This window comes from Silurus meridionalis, chromosome 17, assembly GCF_014805685.1.
Source record: "Silurus meridionalis isolate SWU-2019-XX chromosome 17, ASM1480568v1, whole genome shotgun sequence".
Classification (NCBI taxonomy): domain Eukaryota; kingdom Metazoa; phylum Chordata; class Actinopteri; order Siluriformes; family Siluridae; genus Silurus; species Silurus meridionalis.
Genome location: NC_060900.1, coordinates 8,581,826 through 8,600,370, shown reverse-complemented (window position 1 = coordinate 8,600,370; position 18,545 = coordinate 8,581,826). Strand labels below are relative to the sequence as shown.

General features: G+C 38.4%; 1 protein-coding gene across 3 annotated transcripts in view; it reads right to left on the bottom strand.

The window, feature by feature from the left end:
- Positions 1-18,545, bottom strand: part of cacna2d3a (calcium channel, voltage-dependent, alpha 2/delta subunit 3a) — a 238,455-nt gene that overhangs the window by 171,458 nt on the left and 48,452 nt on the right. For all 3 annotated transcript variants that reach the window (XM_046871522.1, XM_046871523.1, XM_046871525.1), the window contains exon 4: positions 8,986-9,045. In XM_046871522.1, coding sequence (XP_046727478.1) covers positions 8,986-9,045 — 60 coding nt within the window. The remainder of the gene's footprint in view (positions 1-8,985; positions 9,046-18,545) is intronic.

Sequence of the window (18,545 nt, the reverse complement as noted above, 5' to 3'; positions counted from 1 at the left end):
CATCATTATGAACATTGAACAAATCTATTATATAGATGCTACTTTTAACAGGACTGTAGGAGAACACTATATAGACAAAGGTTTGCGGACACCTGACTATAGGATTCATACAGTATGTGCTTTTTAGATGTCCCACTTCACATTTAGTTTCTATTAGCTGTTACCTCCATTACTCTGGGAAGATGGTCAACTAGATTTTAGAGTGTTGTTTTTTTTTTTATCTGTGCTCTTTCAGCCACAAAGGCATTAGTAAAGTCAGTTACTGATAAATTGAAAAAAGCAGTGTTGCTCACACTACATCAATAGTTTTGTCCATATAGTGTTAAAATTATGCAATTTCATGATCTATTATTTATAAACACTGTTAATTCTTTAATTCAGAATAACATTTCCTCATAGTATTAGAGATAGTGTTTTAATTTGAGAGAACATCAGCATTTACCTAAAATACTATATAGTGCACAATATATTATACAATTGTGTATATATCTATTAACAATTACTGTAATTTTAAATTCTAAAAACAAATGTTTCATCCAGTTATTTTTTGCATATTATATAATACAAAGAATTACCATATTTGTATATGCAATTTCTTTTAATATTCCAGTTATTTTACATCCGTTGAACCTCTTATTTACTACCAAGAGACTGAGTTTAATGGTGCTTTAATCAGAATTCTAGCATCGCTGCCATCACAGCTTGCCTTTATCTGGTCTAAAAGAACAACAGTGTTGATTACAATGAGATCTCTTGAGTCCTGCTACATTACAGCACAGGCTGTGCTCTCGAACAAGATGCCATTTTGATTACTTGCTCAGTTCAGGTCAGGTTATTAAATCGATAAAGCTTCCACTGCCACAATTTAACCAGACCTTACTCTTGGGAATCAAGTGCATTTTCTGTGATTTGGCCTGTAATCAGGCAGTGGTACAGACCAGCTGTACTGTGCAACCTCAAATAAAGAGATGTGGTAGTTTCACTAATTAGCAGTAAGTGTGTGTTGAGTGTCTAAACAGAGATGAGGAGAAGTAAAAGTAAACGTGCCTAAGCTCTTCAAACGATATTTCATTTACAGTAGATACAGTAGTTGTTTGTGCAAAATCGATATGTGACCAAATGTAATATGTCGGGAACCTGCAGCAAATGTAAAACTGTGTTTAGTTCCTTCTTCCCTGATTGTGTTGAGCTACACCTCAAGCCAAATCCACCTGAACCAATATAGCGTCATTGCTTCGTATTAGTCTGTATCTATAAAACATCTAGTTGGATTACATCAAGAATGAAATACTTTAGTACAAACACCAGTACCTCTGAATAATCAAAATTATCTCATGTTTCAAAAAGACCAAGCAGTCCATTCAAATGCCCATTTTTAATAAGCCTGTGTTCATAAGGCCTAATGTTAATGTTGCCTTATACCTTCTTTCAGTTGCTCCTGTTATGGGGTCACCACAGCAAATCATCTATTTATACAGATATACCCCATGTCCCACCTCTGCCCATGACTAATGTTATATTATACCAAATGATATTATAATAAAGTTGCCATGGTTCCCTTTCAGAAACTCGAGCTGCATCAATAACGCTTTGTGTCTGTCCAACAGAACGGCGCAACGTTACCGGGTGGTGACCAGGAAGCTATAAGAAGCACATGCAGTCTCTCGATGGAGCCGAATGATGTCATTGCAGCCGCATGTCTATGCTTATGCACCGCTCCGGCTGAGTTTTTTGAGAAGGGCGCTCTCGCTGCTGGGTCTTATGGCAGCCGCATCCAACGTGGTATACAGTGGTGGCTTAGGGACAGAGGGTTCTCCCGGATGGGCAACCCACTTTACACAATCAAGATCACGGGCCTTAGACGTGTGGCGAGAACCCTGGTTCCTGTCTCAGGGCCCCATGCTGGGAGCTCCTTGTCATTGTGTAACACTATTGACGGACGCCACCTGCACGAGATGGGGGGGCGGTCATTAGTGGCTGCTCCGCCCAAGGTCTTTGTAGTGGGCCCCGACTCAAAAGACATCGCACTCTCTCCTCTGGTTTTTCCTTTATCTTAGCCTCTGGTCTCTCCACCGAGATAGTAGAAACCATTTTTCAAGCCAGAGCCCCCTCCACGAGGAGGCTAGATGTCGTAAGGTGGCACCTGTTCACCAGGTGGTGCGAGCGCCACCAATTAGATCCAGTTAACTGCCTGTCAGTTTAGCTCGCAACACAATTGTCTGCTTTCACCATGAAAAGTGTCCGCTATTGCAGCTTATCATGCTCCGATCACTGAGAAGTCACTGGGCAGGGACCCGTTAGTAAAAGGTTTCCTCCACAGTACCCAGAGGCTGAGGCTGAGGGTGCAACCTAAAGTGCCTGTGTATGACCTGGCCGTTGTTCTGAAGGCCCTGTCTAGGTCTTCCTTTGAGCATTTTTTCTGGCCAGCTCCTCTCTAAAGAGTGACCTTCAGGCTCTCTCTGTCACCTCCAGTCTCTCTTGGAATTTACCCCAGGCATGGCCAGTGCTTTTTTTTTACCCCAGACCACGGTATGTTCCCAAATTGCCCTCGGTTCACCCATGACCCGTTATGCTTCGGGCATTATATCCTCCTCCCTTTCAGGCCCAAGGAGACATGTATGTCTACAGAACAGAACTATGGAGAAAGTCGGAGCAGCTTTTTGTCTGCTACAGTCCCTATAAAAAGGGACTCCTTGCAAACAAGCAGACGTTTAGCAGGTGGATTGTGGATGCTATATTATCCTCTAATGAGTACTCTGGTCTCCCCGTACCTTTCGGGGTCAGAGCTCACTCCACTCGAAGTGTGGTGGTCTCTAAGCTCTTGTCCTCTGTAGCATCTCGCCAAGACATCTGCAACAATTTCTACCCTGTTGATCTTTGTCAGGTTCTACAGCCTTAAACTTAGGGCCACGTCTGGCCCCTCTGTCTTCAGACCTAGCTGTGCCCATCCCTAGGCAGGGACTGTCTGGCAGTATTAGACTCTCGTTTAAAAAGCGTTGTTGACACAGCTCGAGTTCCTGAAGGGAAATGTCTGTAGGTTACGTATTTAACCTTGGTTCCCAGAGGGAACGAGACGATGCATCTCCAGGCTATATTCCCTGAATACCTGCAGCACTTCTTTCCCTTGCAAAAGCAATTGCCATCTCCACCGCTTGTGATTTTGATAGCTTCCTAGTCTTGACGTCACCCCACCCGTGGCGTCGTGCTGTTGTACACACATGATTTAAAGTGTGGAAATTCGGAAGCATTCCCAAAGCATTGTTGAGGCAACATCTCATTACCTTAATAAGAGACATGAGTTGAACCAAGACATTTTTTTTAATGGCCTACAGATGACACTAACAAATGTCACAGAGGTATGTTAAATGTTAAAGAAGCAATAAAGATCTGTGTCAATGACTATTTATTCTTTTTTTTTTTTTTATCTTTTCTCATATATGGCACTAATGTCTATCTCTATCTATCTACATAATAGCATTTATATCATGAATAATCTTCACACTGTCAAACTTCATTAATAGCATTAATACACTTCACACAGATGAAAACATTTCCAACAAAGCAGGTATTGTGTACTACCAATGTATTAAATGTATCCAGTTGCAGGGAATCAAAATCTAAGCCAAATTTACATTTCATTATTCTGTAAAGCCTGTAAGAAAACAAAAGCAAGTACTGCAAACAAGTATTGCAAGTGTATTTTATTGTGAAAGAAAGAAAAAAAAAAACTAAATCTATTAATTTACGGATACCAAATAGGAAGTCAAAATCTTTGGATTAGTATCAGTAAACATTTCTTCTTCAGAATTTTTTTTTTTGGTTTCTTAGGATCTTCAAGAACATTTGACAACATTCAGGATATTTTCAGTTGATGCAAATGTAGCAGTTAGCGGAGGCCAGGGAAAAGGCCAAAGAGGAAAGGAAAAAAAATATTGTGAGTGACCATAATTAAGTGACACCACTGAGTGCAAATCCTTGTTTTATTCTCTCTCTCTCTCTCTCTCTCTCTCTCTCTCTCTCTTTCTCTCTTTCTAATTTATTTTTAATGCATTTAGCCTCATGTATGCAAATGTCAGATGCTGAAACCAGTGTCTGCGTTGGTTAACCTGGAACAAAAGTGAGAAAATAAAACTGTGACATCGCATGTGCATGTCTTTACGCTTGTTCCCTGGTATGCTTAAAATATATGCACACTTACAGTACATTGGCATAACCCAGCCATTAGGGGGGCACAAGCCAGTGCACTCTTAGTGCCGGTCCCAAGCCCGGGTAAATGGGGAGGATTGTGTTAGGAAGGGCATCCAGCATAAAACGTGCCAAATCAAATATGCAGATCACAAATGAGAATTTCATACCGGATCGGTCGAGGCCCGGGTTAACAACGACCGCCACAGGTATCGTTAGCCAACAGGGTAACGGTGGAAATTGGGCTACTGTTGGCCGAAGGAGGAGAAGGAGAGGAGGAAGACATCTACAGAGACGGCAGGAAAAGGAGCAGTGTAGGAGAGTAGAGGTTCGGGTTGGTACTTTAAATGTTGGTACTATGACGGGTAAAGGGAGAGAGGTAGCTGATATGATGGAGAGGAGAAAGGTAGATATGCTGTGTGTTCAAGAGACCAAGTGGAAAGGGAGTAAGGCCAGGAACATTGGAGGTGGGTTTAAACTGTTTTATCATGGTGCGGATGGGAAGAGAAATGGTGTAGGGGTGATTCTGAAGGAAGAGTACAGTAAGAGTGTAGTGGAGGTGAAGAGTTTCTGATAGGGTGATGATCGTGAAGGTGGAAGTTGAAGGATGATGATAAATGTCATCAGTGCCTATGCTCCACAAGTTGGCTGTGAGATGGAGGAGAAGGAAAGATTCTGGAGAGAATTAGATGAAGTGGTAGATGGTGTACCTAGGAAAGAACGATTGGTGATTGGGGCAGACTTTAATGGGCATGTAGGTGAAGGGAACAGAGGGGATGAGGAGGTGATGGGTAGGTATGGTTTTAAGGAGAGGAATGTGGAAGGGCAGATGGTGGTAGATTTTGCTAAAAGGATGGAAATGGCAGTGGTGTTTTAAGAAGAAGGAGGATCATAGGGTGACGTATAGGAGTGGAAGAAGGTGCACACAGGTGGACTATGTGCTATGCAGGAGATGCAACCTGAAGGAGATTGGAGACTGTAAGGTGTTGGCGGGGACAGTGTAGCTAGACAGCATCGGATGGTGGTCTGTAGGATGGTTTTGGAGGCGAAGATGAAGAGGAGGAAAGTAAGGATTGAAAGAAGAATAAGATGGTGGAAACTGAAGGAGGAAGAGTGTAGTGTGAGGTTCAGGGAAGAGGTCAGACAGGGGCTTGGTGGTGGTGAGGAGGTGCGGATGATTGGGCAACTACTGCAGGAGTGATGAGGAGGCAGCTAGAAAAGTACTTGGTGTGACATCTGGAAATAGAAAGCAAGACAAGGAGACGTGGTGGTGGAATGAGGAAGTGCAGGAGAGCATTAGGGGAAAGAGGTTGGCAAAACAGAAGTGGGATCGACAGAGTGATGAGAAAAGTAGGCAGGAGTACAAGGAGATGCGGCAGCAGGTAAAAGGATGTGGCGAAAGCCAAGGAAAAGGCATATGAGGAGCTGTATAAGAGGTTGGACACTAAGGAAGGAGAAAAGGATTTATACCGATTGGCCAGGCAGAGGGACCGAGCTGGGAAGGATGTACTGCAAGTTAGAGCAATAAAGGATGGAGAGGAAATGTGTTGACTAGTGAGGAGAGTGTGTTGAGAAGGTGGAGGGAGTATTTTGAGCAGCTGATGAATGAGGAAAATCAGAGAGAGAAGGTTGGAGGATGTGGAGTTGGTGAAGCAGGATGTAGATAGGATTAGTAAGGAGGAAGTGAGAGCAGCGATTAAGAGGATGAAGAATGGAAAGTCGGTTGGACCAGATGACATACCGGTAGAAGTGTGGAGATGTTTAGGAGAGATGGCAGTGGAGTTTTTAACCAGATTGTTTAACAGGATTCTGGAAGGGGAGAGGATGCCTGAGGAATGGAGAAGGAGTGTGCTGGTACCAATCTTTAAGCATAAGGGAGATGTGCAGACCTGCAGTAACTACAGGGGAATTAAGTTGATCAGTCACACCATGAAGTTATGGGAAAGAGTAGTGGAAGCCAGGCTGAGAGAAGAGGTGACCATCTGTGAGCAACAGTATGGTTTCATGCCGAGGAAGAGCACCACAGATGCCTTATTTGCTTTGAGGATGTTGATGGAGAAGTATAGAGAAGGACAGAAGGAATTGCATTGTGTATTTGTGGATTTAGAAAGCGTCGACAGAGTGCCAAGAGAGGAGTTGTGGTATTGTATGAGGAAGTCAGGTGTGTCAGAGAAGTATGTGAGGGTGGTGCAGGACATGTATGAGGACAGTGTGATGGCAGTGAAGTGTGCAGTAGGTACGACAGACTGGTTCAGGGTGAAGGTTGGACTGCATCAAGGATCGGCCCTGAGCCCTTTCCTGTTTGCAGTGGTGATGGACAGGTTGACAGACGAGGTCAGACAGGAGTCTCCCTGGACTATGATGTTTGCAGATGATATTGTGATTTGTGGTGAGAGTAGAGCAGGTTGAGAAGAGCCTGGAGAGGTGGAGGTATGCGCTGGAGAGAAGGGGAATGAAAGTCAGTAGGAGTAAGACAGAGTACATGTGTGTGAATGAGAGGGAGGGCAGTGGGTGATGCGGTTGCAGGAGAAGAGGTGGAGAAGGTGGAGGAGTTCAGGTACCTGGGGTCAACAGTGCAAAGTAATGGAGAGTGTGTTAGAGAAGTAAAGAAAAGAGTGCAGGCAGGGTGGAGTGGGTGGAGAAGAGTGACAGGAGTGATTTGTGATAGTAGGGTATCTGCAAGAATGAAAGGAAAGTTTATAGGACTGTGGTGAGACCTGCGATGTTGTATGGATTAGAGACAGTGGCATTGAGTAAAAGACAGGAGGTGGAGCTGGAGGTAGCAGAGCTGAAGATGTTAAGGTTTTCGTTGGGAGTGACAAGGATGGACAAGATTAGAAATGAGTTTATTAGAGGGACAGCACATGTAGGATGTTTTGGTGACAAGGTGAGGGAGGCGAGATTGAGATGGTTTGGACATGTGCAGAGAAGGGACATGAATTATATTGGTAGAAGAATGCTGAAGATGGAGCCACCAGGTAGGAGGAAAAGAGGAAGGCCAAGGAGGAGGTTCATGGATGTGGTGAGGAAAGACATGCAGGTAGTTGCTGTGAAAGAGGCAGATGTAGAGGACAGGGTGGTATGGAGACGGATGATCCACTGTGGCGACCCCTAATGGGAGCAGCCGAAAGAAGAAGAAGACAGTACATTGGCATAAATGGAAAAATCTGATATTACTATCACAAATTACTCAAATGGCAAATTGACGTGAATGGGACATGTTATTCAGTAAACAACAATGGCTAGCCGAAAAGCAGAAGAATTTGAAAAGGCTCCCAAAATTGAAATCGCATGTATGGGAGCATTTCCTTCTTGTAATAAATGGAAAGCAAATTATATTTGTCTACTCCCTGTTTTTTGCTGATCTGAAAAATTATCCAATCCGTGACTCCGTGGGTTTGTGTGAACACATTATTTACAGACAGACAGACAGACAGACAGACAGACAGACAGACAGACAGACAGACAGACAGATAGATAGATAGATAGATAGATAGATAGATAGATAGATCCCACAATCATACAATAATTAAACCATTTTGTATCTAAATGCTTGCTCCACTTGCACTCAACATTAAGCAGTTGTGCCACATTTGAAAGTGCCATTATTTAACAGATGATACAAGTGCATTTGCTGCAGAGGCTTAACTGACTTAAGCGACTATAGGCTGTGAGCGAGAGCAGTGTGTGGTTTTTGTCTTTAGAATGCTGGCAAACAGATAGGAATTGTAACTAAATCTGTTGATATGGGCTACAGAAAAGCCAGGATGTGATGTAATATATATGTAAATATATTTTTAAGATGGATCATTAGCCTATGGATATTCTGTTTAAAAATTTATTTATTCTATATTGAAGTGACACAGAGACAAACAAATGTGAAATAAGTTTTTAGTTATAACATATCATAAGCAAAGTTAACAGAGGTATGAGTTCAAATTTTTGAGCTGAGTAATTTTACTCATTGTTCACTTTATTATAATAGCTGTACATTCATGCAATTATCTCATCATTACTTATTCTTGTGATAACAGAGCAATGAATGTTGAATTTACATTAGAATAAAAAAAAAATCCCCAGGTATTTTTCTGTTTTATTCAGTTTTTGGTGAAACTTTGCCTATGAGATCCCATTGAAGGTCATTCAATGCATATGGTGGCTTATTAAACAGATATGCTTTAACACCAGCAGAAGCTACACATTAAGAATGTAATTATGTTAGGCAAAATAAATAACAAATATAATATCAATTTGAGCTTGTTCATCCTCTGCAACAACAATGGCAATATCCATGGTACTGGATTTTTATAGTTTTAAATAAAATAAATTTTGTATACCATAGTTGAGTATATACAGTATGTTTACTATTTAGTAAAGGTTTTACACACAAATTATATCACTAGTACACAACTAGACAAAAATAAGTTGATAAGTTTAATAAGTTGACACCTGATCTTATTCCACATTTGTTCCACACTAGCTGTTATAATAACCTCCACTATTCTGGGAAGATGTTCTACTAGATTTTGCTCATTCAGCCACAAGGGTGATAGTAATGGGATGGAGTAAGTGTACCAATCAATCCTGAAGAGGTTTAATATAGTTGAGGTCAGAGCTTTATAGCAGTCTACTCAAGATCATCCACTCCAACCAATGTAAGAGAAATTTAAGAGGCTAAAAGTGTTTAACCACAAAAACATATTTTAAACACCACATTTAAATTTTCAGTAGCAGACACTGACTGACATTATCTGCTATCCATTTGTGACCTTGCTGTAGTAAGATAGAACTGGTTCTCACCTGTAGGTTGGGGTCTTCCTCATGCTGCAGGTGGGCCTCTTCTGCGGCTTCTACCAAACGCTGGAAAAAATAGGGGTAAAAGTAAGAGAGGAAATGATAAATGACACACATTGCATAAGGGTTTATGGTTCGTTGCACATACATTGTACAAAGAGGAACTGATTCATTGCACAGTTCCAATAATAGTAAACAATGCTTTTAAGCACCTCAATATAAACTTTCTTTCGGCTTCTCCCGTTAGGGGTCGCCACAGCAGATCCTCCGCACGTTTGATTTGGCACATGTTTTTACGCTGAATGCCCTTCCTAACGCAACCCTCCCCAATTTATCCGGGCTTGGGACCGGCACTGAGAGTGGCTGGGGATGGTTCCCTGACCGGGTCGCAGCTGTGGGAGCGCTGCGTCTTAACCACTAGACCACCAGGGGACCTTCTAAGCACCTCAATATAATTGAAGCAAATATTTTTTTTTTCTTTTAACAAGCAACATAATTATATTACATCAACATTAACACAGCAGCATAGTTAGATAGTAAGTTGTATTTCATAGGTCGAATGCATTCCCATGTTCTAGATCTGTTTAGTGCTCAAAATATTTATTTTTTTAAATTTTGGATTTAATCCCAAAACACCCATGGCCTGAACTTTTGATTTCATTTAACATCATTTATAACTGGTCTCAAATAGAGATGTGGGCAGGACTGTTGTTTATATTTGTACCTTCATGCAATATTTTGCAGTCTAATGTCTAGACAAAAAAACCCATAGCCTTAGTTAAACTGCTTTTTGACCTTATCTGGGCAGTTACTAAAAAAGAATAACAGAATGCTGTCTATCTCTTCCATGTCAATAAATGTTTGTATTTGCAACATAATTTCAAACCTGCCACCACCAATTTAATTTCAACTACATTCTTCCAAATCTGGAAACTTGCCAAAATACCCCCTCCAGAAAACAAAATCATACATCATACAAAAGCAACCAACCAGAAAGTGTAATGTCCAACGGCTTCTTCTAAAATGTGTTAAACCAATCTCTATCAGACACAAAATTAGAAAATTACTATAAACGTATTCAACATACAAGTGCTCATTTTACTCTGATTGACAAGAGTGGGAGAAAAATTAAAAAGGATAAAGAGAGAGAAGCAGAGAGAGATAGTGGGAGAGAGAGAGTATACCATTTTCACCACCAAGAGCGCAGGAAATATTGTTTGCTTGGGTACTGGGAATGGATGTCTATAGCATTACCAGGAGATCAAAGATGGAGCAAATACTTTTCTTTTTCTTTTGTCTGACCCAACTTTTTTAAATATGTTCTATAATTGCAGATCTCAACACCACTAGTCTTAACCAGATACCCTACAGCTTGTATATGTACCTGTATAAAATACATTACCTAATTATGTATAGTAATGTAATCTATGTTCATTGTGTATACACACAAATACTAGTGTATACGTCTAGTTAGTTGTCTGAATAGACTGCATAATAATTTCCATTCCTCTCTCTTGTAAATACAGTCTATTCATAGCAAGCATTGAATAATATGCTTTTAGATGAATATCTGAATAATTAACCAGCTATTTAACAGGTTAATTATCTTCACAACTGAGCCAGACAAAAATTAATTTTTGTATCTTATCATTTGGTTCACATGAGATTTGATACAAAAAACAAAGTCAGTTTTAATCTTGCACATTTATTTTTATTTTACATTTTTTCTTTTTCTTGAATGAATATATTTCTTTGTTTGCATTCTCCTGTTTGGATGAAATCCATTTATTACAATGCTCTGCTTAAAATATTCCATGAAAATCAAAAAAGGGCTTTAGAGAATGCTTTCAGTATCTTATTTCTATTACACAGGCAAACAAACCATGTCATTATGTCTTTCTGTATCACAATGCACAACGTTTCTCATATCAGACATCTATAAAGGACAAAATCCAAGCTATGACTAGTCAATTTTTTAGCAAGAGAGGCGTACAACCCACGACTAGGTTTTTTATTCCACAGCAAAAGTAATATCAGCTCCAGTCTTTTTGTGTAAGAGTGTGTGTGTGTGTGTGTGTGTGTGTGAGAAAGAGAGAGAGAGAGAAGTTTGTCTGTTTACATCAGATGTAGGGACATAATTACTAGCAATAGTTACTGAAAACCAATCTGCAAAAGTATGAATATTACACGACAAAATCTAACTTAAAAAATAAATAAATAAATAAGTGAGCAAATTGATGACATTTTTAATGAAAGGATTATGTAACTTTGGTGGTGTCATGTGTCTGTTTTTATTATTATTTTTATTATTGGTGCTACAAGTTTCAAAATAATTTGTACAATATATAAACTGTCAACCTTTACCGTAATTTCCGGACTATAAAGCGTATATAATAAACCCATATATAAGAATATGAATTATTACAATATGAATTTTACAAATATTTTTATTTTGAACATAAATAAGCCGCACCTGTCTACAATGAAACTAACAAACTTTACACTGGCTTTAAGGAAAGACACGTTACACACTGTGTAACGGGTGAAATATGTTGCACTTCCTTTAGGAGCATAGCGGTATTTTGGGAATAGCCTGCTGCCGCATTTTTGCGCTATTACTGCATGTGTGCAAGACTGAGGATTATGTCCTTATTATTTTCTGATGCTCATTTCTAAGTTTCTTTGACTAACCTGTAACGATGTTGCCAAGAAAAATAATTTTTTTTGTTTCTGTTTGGAAATTTCATTGGTCTAATGTTATGGGGTTCAGTTTTTTGGCTTGAAGTTTGTGAAACTGGGAAAAACCCAGGAAAGCCATGGGGTTTAAAACGTGGGAAAAAGTAGCGGCTTATAGTCTGAAAAATACGGTATATGCTGTTTCATAGTTTTCAGATATTACTACAGTAACTTTTGAATGATTCTTTATAACAAATAAATGTATAAATTCTTAACAATAATAATAATAATAATAATAAAAACAATAATAATAATAATGTACAAAAAAAACGGATATCTAATATATGTATTGTCATAATATGGTTAGTGTCAGGTTTAAACATTTTAGAGATGTATGAATATGGCATGCAACGCCTACTTCTATGGTTCCTAGCATTAAATCTGATAACTTCAGAACATTCTACTGTGTTTTTTACGATGCACAGCATTATGAAATGAAACCCGTTCAAGCTTGGGCAAGTGTAATAAAACTTTTAAAAAAGCTGAACAGCAGTCTGAGGACAAATACATTCTTATTTAAATATCAGATCTTTTTTTTCAAAAAAGACGTTCAAAGCAGAATTAATGCATTTAAATTAGAACGTGTTTTACAACACTTGCTTTTAAGAAAAATGGACTGGAGACTGTGTAACTCTTAAAAAATTACCCTTTATTAATAATCGACATTACATCATAAAGGATATTATGCTTTATCTCACTAAATGGTCAAGCTTTATGCTCATTTTCATTTAAAGTCCATTTTATGTCTAAAATAGGTGACATACTATGACTCTTACTCAAATGAATTCACAGAAGAAAAATACTTTTTTCTGCCACAAAAAAACAAAAAAACAAATTACTCAATCAATAATGATCAGCAAGATGAGCATCTGGGCCTAAGGTGTACTTATTGGTACATTTGTCTAGCCAGATGTATTTTGATTGTTCATAATTTCACTGCGGCTTTAGCATTTGTTCTACCATTAAACAATCAACAAATTAACAAATAAATCCTTTTAGAGTTAGCACAATAAAAAAGGCACAATCAAATTTTTTTTAATATCAATATTTATTTTTATTTATTTTATTTTTATTTTATTTTAAGTTTTGGAAAATAATATATGCCATGGTAGGGTGGCACCATGCTACCCCAAAGCGTATTATTTAGATATAACAGCGCAGTTTCATGTGTCGTGATTTAATATTTTTTCTAGTGTGTTTTGCCCATCTCCATCTCTGCCTGTTTGTGTTTGTGTGTGTGTGTGTGTGTGTGTGTGTGTTTGTGATTTCTTGGGCATGGCACTTCACTTTGCTTCCCATTCTGATTAAATCAGTAAATGCACCTGCTCCTCATCATCTCATCAGCCTGCAGCACTTAAAAACCTTGGTTCTTCATTCACTCTGTGCCAGATTATTTGCCTGTGTGCGACTTATACTAAAGGCTTCCTTGTGTATTTGCGCTTATTTTGTTTCCACTGTGCTTTGCCTTTTGTGCATGCCTTTATCTCCTGCATATATGTCTAGCACTGATTTGCCCTTATCCTCTCCCTTTGATGATGAAGAAAGTCAAACTTCCCTGTATATTTCCCTAACAAGTTCGCCTTGGCTGCAACACCAAGCAACAATTATACTTCAACTTGTAAGCACTGCAGCATTGATGTACTTGGAATGTAAGACTTTTATTTTATTTATTTATTTTTTTAGTAGTGTTTCCTAGCTTTTGGTCAGAAACACTTCACCAATAAGGCAAACAGCAAGGTTTCTTACCTGATGGGGCTTTTAAGTGGTGATGTTTTGGTATGTATCATGGCCATCTGGGATATTCGACTGACTTATGAAGGGTGTTTGATCAACCTGTTCAGGCTGCATGTAGGCTGCCAAGCATTTATTTTCCTTTTGTCAAGGCAGAGTACCCACAGTATAACCGAGTACTTGCTCAATGGTCAAGGCTCTAAATTACTGATCATAAAGTTGGAGGTTCTAGCTCCAGTATCACCAAGTTGCCAGACTTGGATTCTAATGCAAGGCCCCCTAACTCTTAGTGCTCCAAGGGCACTGTATTATGGCTGACGCTGCGCTCTGTGCTCAGCTTCCTTACATCGCTGGAATAAGCAAACAATGAATTGTACTGTGCTGTAAAGTACATGTGACAAGTAAAAATAACTTTTCCTTTTTCTACATGTGTTCCCAATACTAGCTGCAGAGTCCAACTGGAATGAAAAGGCTTTTTAGGGAAATGCACCAGGTAAAAAAGGAACTGACCATTAAAGTCAAATCGGATTCCCTTTCCATTAAGTAAAAAAAAAAAAACACCTGCAAGAATAATGCAAGGAAATGTCCAGCTCTTGTGTTTTTTTATCTTGATCAGTTCAGAATAACTTGCTCAGAAGTCTTGGCGGTTTTGAATCCAGATAGACTTTATTAACAGAGTATAAAGCCGAATAACGTTTGCAGAACCCTCCTGTAGCTGTTTGCCAAACTCCTTCTGTATTTTTAGACAAAAAATGTGTTGGCTCCTGAAGGGGGATCAATAACTTGTCTCATATTTAGTGTGTTTACATTGGTACAAGGTCATTTTCCTTATATGAATATTATCTAGGCTTTTAAATAAATTACATTCAAATAATTTTTATTTGTATAGTGCTTTTAACAATGAACATTCTCAAAGCAGCTTTACACAAATAATGTGGTGACAAATTGGATTTGTTTAAATAGTTTACTCTGTTCTAAGCACACACTGCAATTCTCACACTGTCAAATACACATTAGTGGAATACTCTTTGTTTATGAAGGGGCATAATTTTATGCATTATATTGAACCAGGATCAATAAATATATTTCACACTCTTCTCTCTCATTTCCGGCCTTCCTTTTCTGTCCCCTGCTAATACTGCCGTAGATCAGGCAACTAGTTTCCCAGTAAAACACTATCTGAGGTTAAAAGTAGGTAAGTGTATTCTCTGTGGTCAGCTTGGCCATTTTCTTGTCACAAGCCAACAAGGTGGGGGTCTACCGGTGAGTCACTATAGTTTCCTTTCTTTTCATGCAAATTACATCCAAAAGAATTTCTAAAACTGCAGAACTTCCCTTCCTCTGCATGCTCTGGTTGTCTTGGATTCCAACAACAGTTTTCAAGATGCCAAGCTAGCTTGTTGACTGGCATTCCTGTCGAATGTTTGGAGTTTTTCAGCATTCTGAATGCTCAGGATTTTAGGTTCCTAGCCTGTATTACCAATTTCACGATCCCACTTTTCCTACAGTAATTCCTTGAACATGACTATAATCTTTGCTGTAAGCATAAGCCAACCATCTTCTTCTCTCTTGGTGCTGGTTTCATCTTTGTGGCCAAGAAAGACCACACTCCTCATCCCTGTATTAATCACAGTGTCTAGAACATTGTCTAAAACAGTGTCTAGAACAGCATAACAAAAATACCCCTTCATTCTCAACAATTCTCAGAGGATAAATTTTTGCAATAGACTACAAAGCGCCCCTGTAAGTCGGATATCTTTGGTTGTGATGTCTGAATGAGGTCTCAAAGAAGTGAAATTTGTTTAACTATAAAACACCTTGCCATGTGAAAGAACACCTAAACCCACTTTTCTGCCATTCCTGTGTATACAAACCTATACACCAATCCACACACTCGGTCATGCAGATTACTCATCCATCCAACCATGTGGTTATCTCCTGGCTTCTACACTGATCACTGGCCGTTATCGGTTGTTAGCACCTGCAGATTGGAGATGCACAGCAAGATGTACTTTGTGTGTGGGTGTGTTTGTGTGAACAATGTCTGCTCTAGTTAATGTAGCAAAAATGCACTCAAACAGAAATAATCAATAAAAAGTTTCAACTTATTGCGCTCTTTTAATTACCTTTCTCACACAGCAGCATCAACCACTTACCACAAATAATTTGCTCATAATTAAAATCTTAATAACGTCTATCATGCAGCATAAATATGAAGGCATTAGATGTAGCACTATAAATGTCTAGACTCAAGTTTTTTTTTTATACTATTCTTTTATATGTAATGTAGATTTCACAATAGGGTATTACTGTCTATCTAAAAAAGAAACATTCATGACCAGACACCATACCAAACCATGTACATAGCCCATTGAAAGTGTAACATTTACAATAATTAAGTTGATTATTTTACCATAACAGCACATCTAAAGCAAATGGGCTGGTGTTCATAACAATCATAAATTAAGGCTATGTCTTCAGGAATCCATTTAAAAACTGCATTTTAGTCTAAAATGCTCCTTGTCCACGCTTTAATTTTCAATCGTTTCCCAAAAGTTCCTCATTCACACTCAAATGACTGAAAGTGCTTATGTCCCTGTACTGCGCACGAACAAAACGCTTTGACCTGTGGCATTTCCGCCTGGCGTTCATTTCCTTTCAGGCTCTTTAAAACTTTGTGGCAATGATTAAAATGCGGCATTGTTTTCTAAAGCAGTCCACACTGCAATACAAAAAAGCCATTTTAAAATGTCTCCACTTTAAAGAGTGTTTTCCAAAAGCAACATTTTTGTTGATTGAAAACGCCATCTGATTGTGGACAGAAGGCCAACACGGAGAGAGATATATGCATTTTTTTAGCTAAACATATAATTGTGACATATAACATTGCCTTTGTAAAGAAGACTTTGTAAAGAATTCAGGATTTTTCCAGGCTTAATGCTCTCCTTTTAACTGCCAACTTTGTGCATTGTGTATATAGCCATGACTAAAGGCAATTCTACATGTAAATATAAAATTTGTAGGCATAAGCAGTATAAAACAGGCTCAGGGGCCTCTAGCAAATTTTCAAATTAAAAAGCCACTGCCCAGTTTAACTCTGTCCTTAGCCTTAGCTATAGCTATTCCAAATTGAATAATAATCATGTTTCTGGAAAAAAAATGGAAAAAAAACAACATCCTTATTCCTTTCCCATGGTGCAAAACTTGACAAGATCATTGTAAATATTCTCAATACAAAGCCTTTACCATATCAATAATTATACACTTACATTAGTTAAATAACATGTATTAACCTGTTTATTATTATCAATCTGTAATTGTAATTAGAGTCACTATTATAGTCAGAGCTGGGGTCCCTGGTGGTCTTGTGGTTGCGGCCCAATTAGGGAACCAACCCCAGCCACTCTTAGTCACTCTTAGCCAACTTTGTGCATTGTGTATATAGCCATGACTAAAGGCAATTCTACATGTAAATATAAAATTTGTAGGCATAAGCAGTATAAAACAGGCTCAGGGGCCTCTAGCAAATTTTCAAATTAAAAAGCCACTGCCCAGTTTGACTCTGTCCTTAGCCTTATTTTACCGCTGGATTAGAAAACTTTGGTGACTGCTCAGGAGCGGAAATCTATAGCCAGAGATAGAGAAGTATATGCCCTGACTTATTCATCCTTAAAAACTACCAGAAGCAAAAGTGGAAGGAAATGTAATGAATGAACAAATAAAATAAAATGACTACTAGTGTTTATTAGGCAGTACTGACAAATTACTTGCTATTACTAAATATATAATAATAATGATGATAATAATAATAATTATTATCATCATCATCATCATCATCATCATAACCTTTACATATTATTTATTTTTCTCCTTCGACATTAGACACATTATATGGACAAAAGTTTGTGGACACCTGATTTATAGGTGTTTTTTAAACATTATATTCCACATTCAGTCCCCATTTGCTGTTACAAATACCTTTACTATTCATGGAAGATGTTCCACAAGTTTTTGAAGAGTGCTTGTGGAGATTTGTGCTCATTCAGCCAAAAGTCAGGCAGTAATGTATGGTGAAGAGGCCTGGGGTGCAGTCAGTGTTCTAATCCATCCCAAAGGGGTTTAATACAGGTAAGCTAGAAATAGGGCTGAATGATTAATTGCATTTAAACCAAAATCAGAATTTTCACACCGCAAGAGCTGCGATTATTTCGATTATTATAAAGGAATATCAACTAAGGTAACAAGAATCCATGTAGTTGTAGACAGTTTGCTTACTGAACAAGTTACATTAGACATCACAGCTGCAGCTCCTTCCATTAATATTTAATTAATTAAAACTTGTTATCAAAAACTCATTTTCTTGTGTCTCCGTTAAACCACAATACATGTTCCAAATCAGTTTAATACAAGTTTTGGATTATGTGGAAGATCTGCCATAGAATAGTATTTTTCTACAAGTCAAACTGCCGGTTTACATCAGTGGCAGGCCAGCAAGGCCTTCTTTGTTGGATATCAGAATCACTGACTGATGTTTGACTATATTTATGTCCATGAATATGTATTGAATTATAATTTCATTATTTCAAATCATAATTTCAATTGTTTCTCTCAAATGCACTGCTTCAAGTAGTAGCTTGACTAAGTGTAATTGTAGGTTAGAGCTTCTACTCAATCAGATTTCAGCTGTCACATCACGTGTTTTTGGGTTCAAAAGGAATGAATGCCATTAATAAAGCAAGAAACCAATTTAAAACAACAAGAAGTCTCTTTTCACTGCAGCCACAGCTGCCCCACCTGCATACATCATCTCAAGCAGAAGCATTAATATCAACCTTATAAAATTACCCTGTGTTTTCTGTGCTTTTTTTTGCATATTTTCAGTGCATTGTGGTTTTCCTCGGAATTTGAAATTGAAGCAAACTGTGTGTTTTAATAAAAAAGTTATAGGTTGTGGAAATTGTATAAGAACTGTTTTGAACTGTTGCGAACTCTGACTAGTGCCCTTTCTGACCATCCAATCAATGGACTTGAAAATTCAGATGTGTTTCTATGCCTGTTGGATTGCCTCATGTGACCAAATTAAAATCTATTTGGTAAAA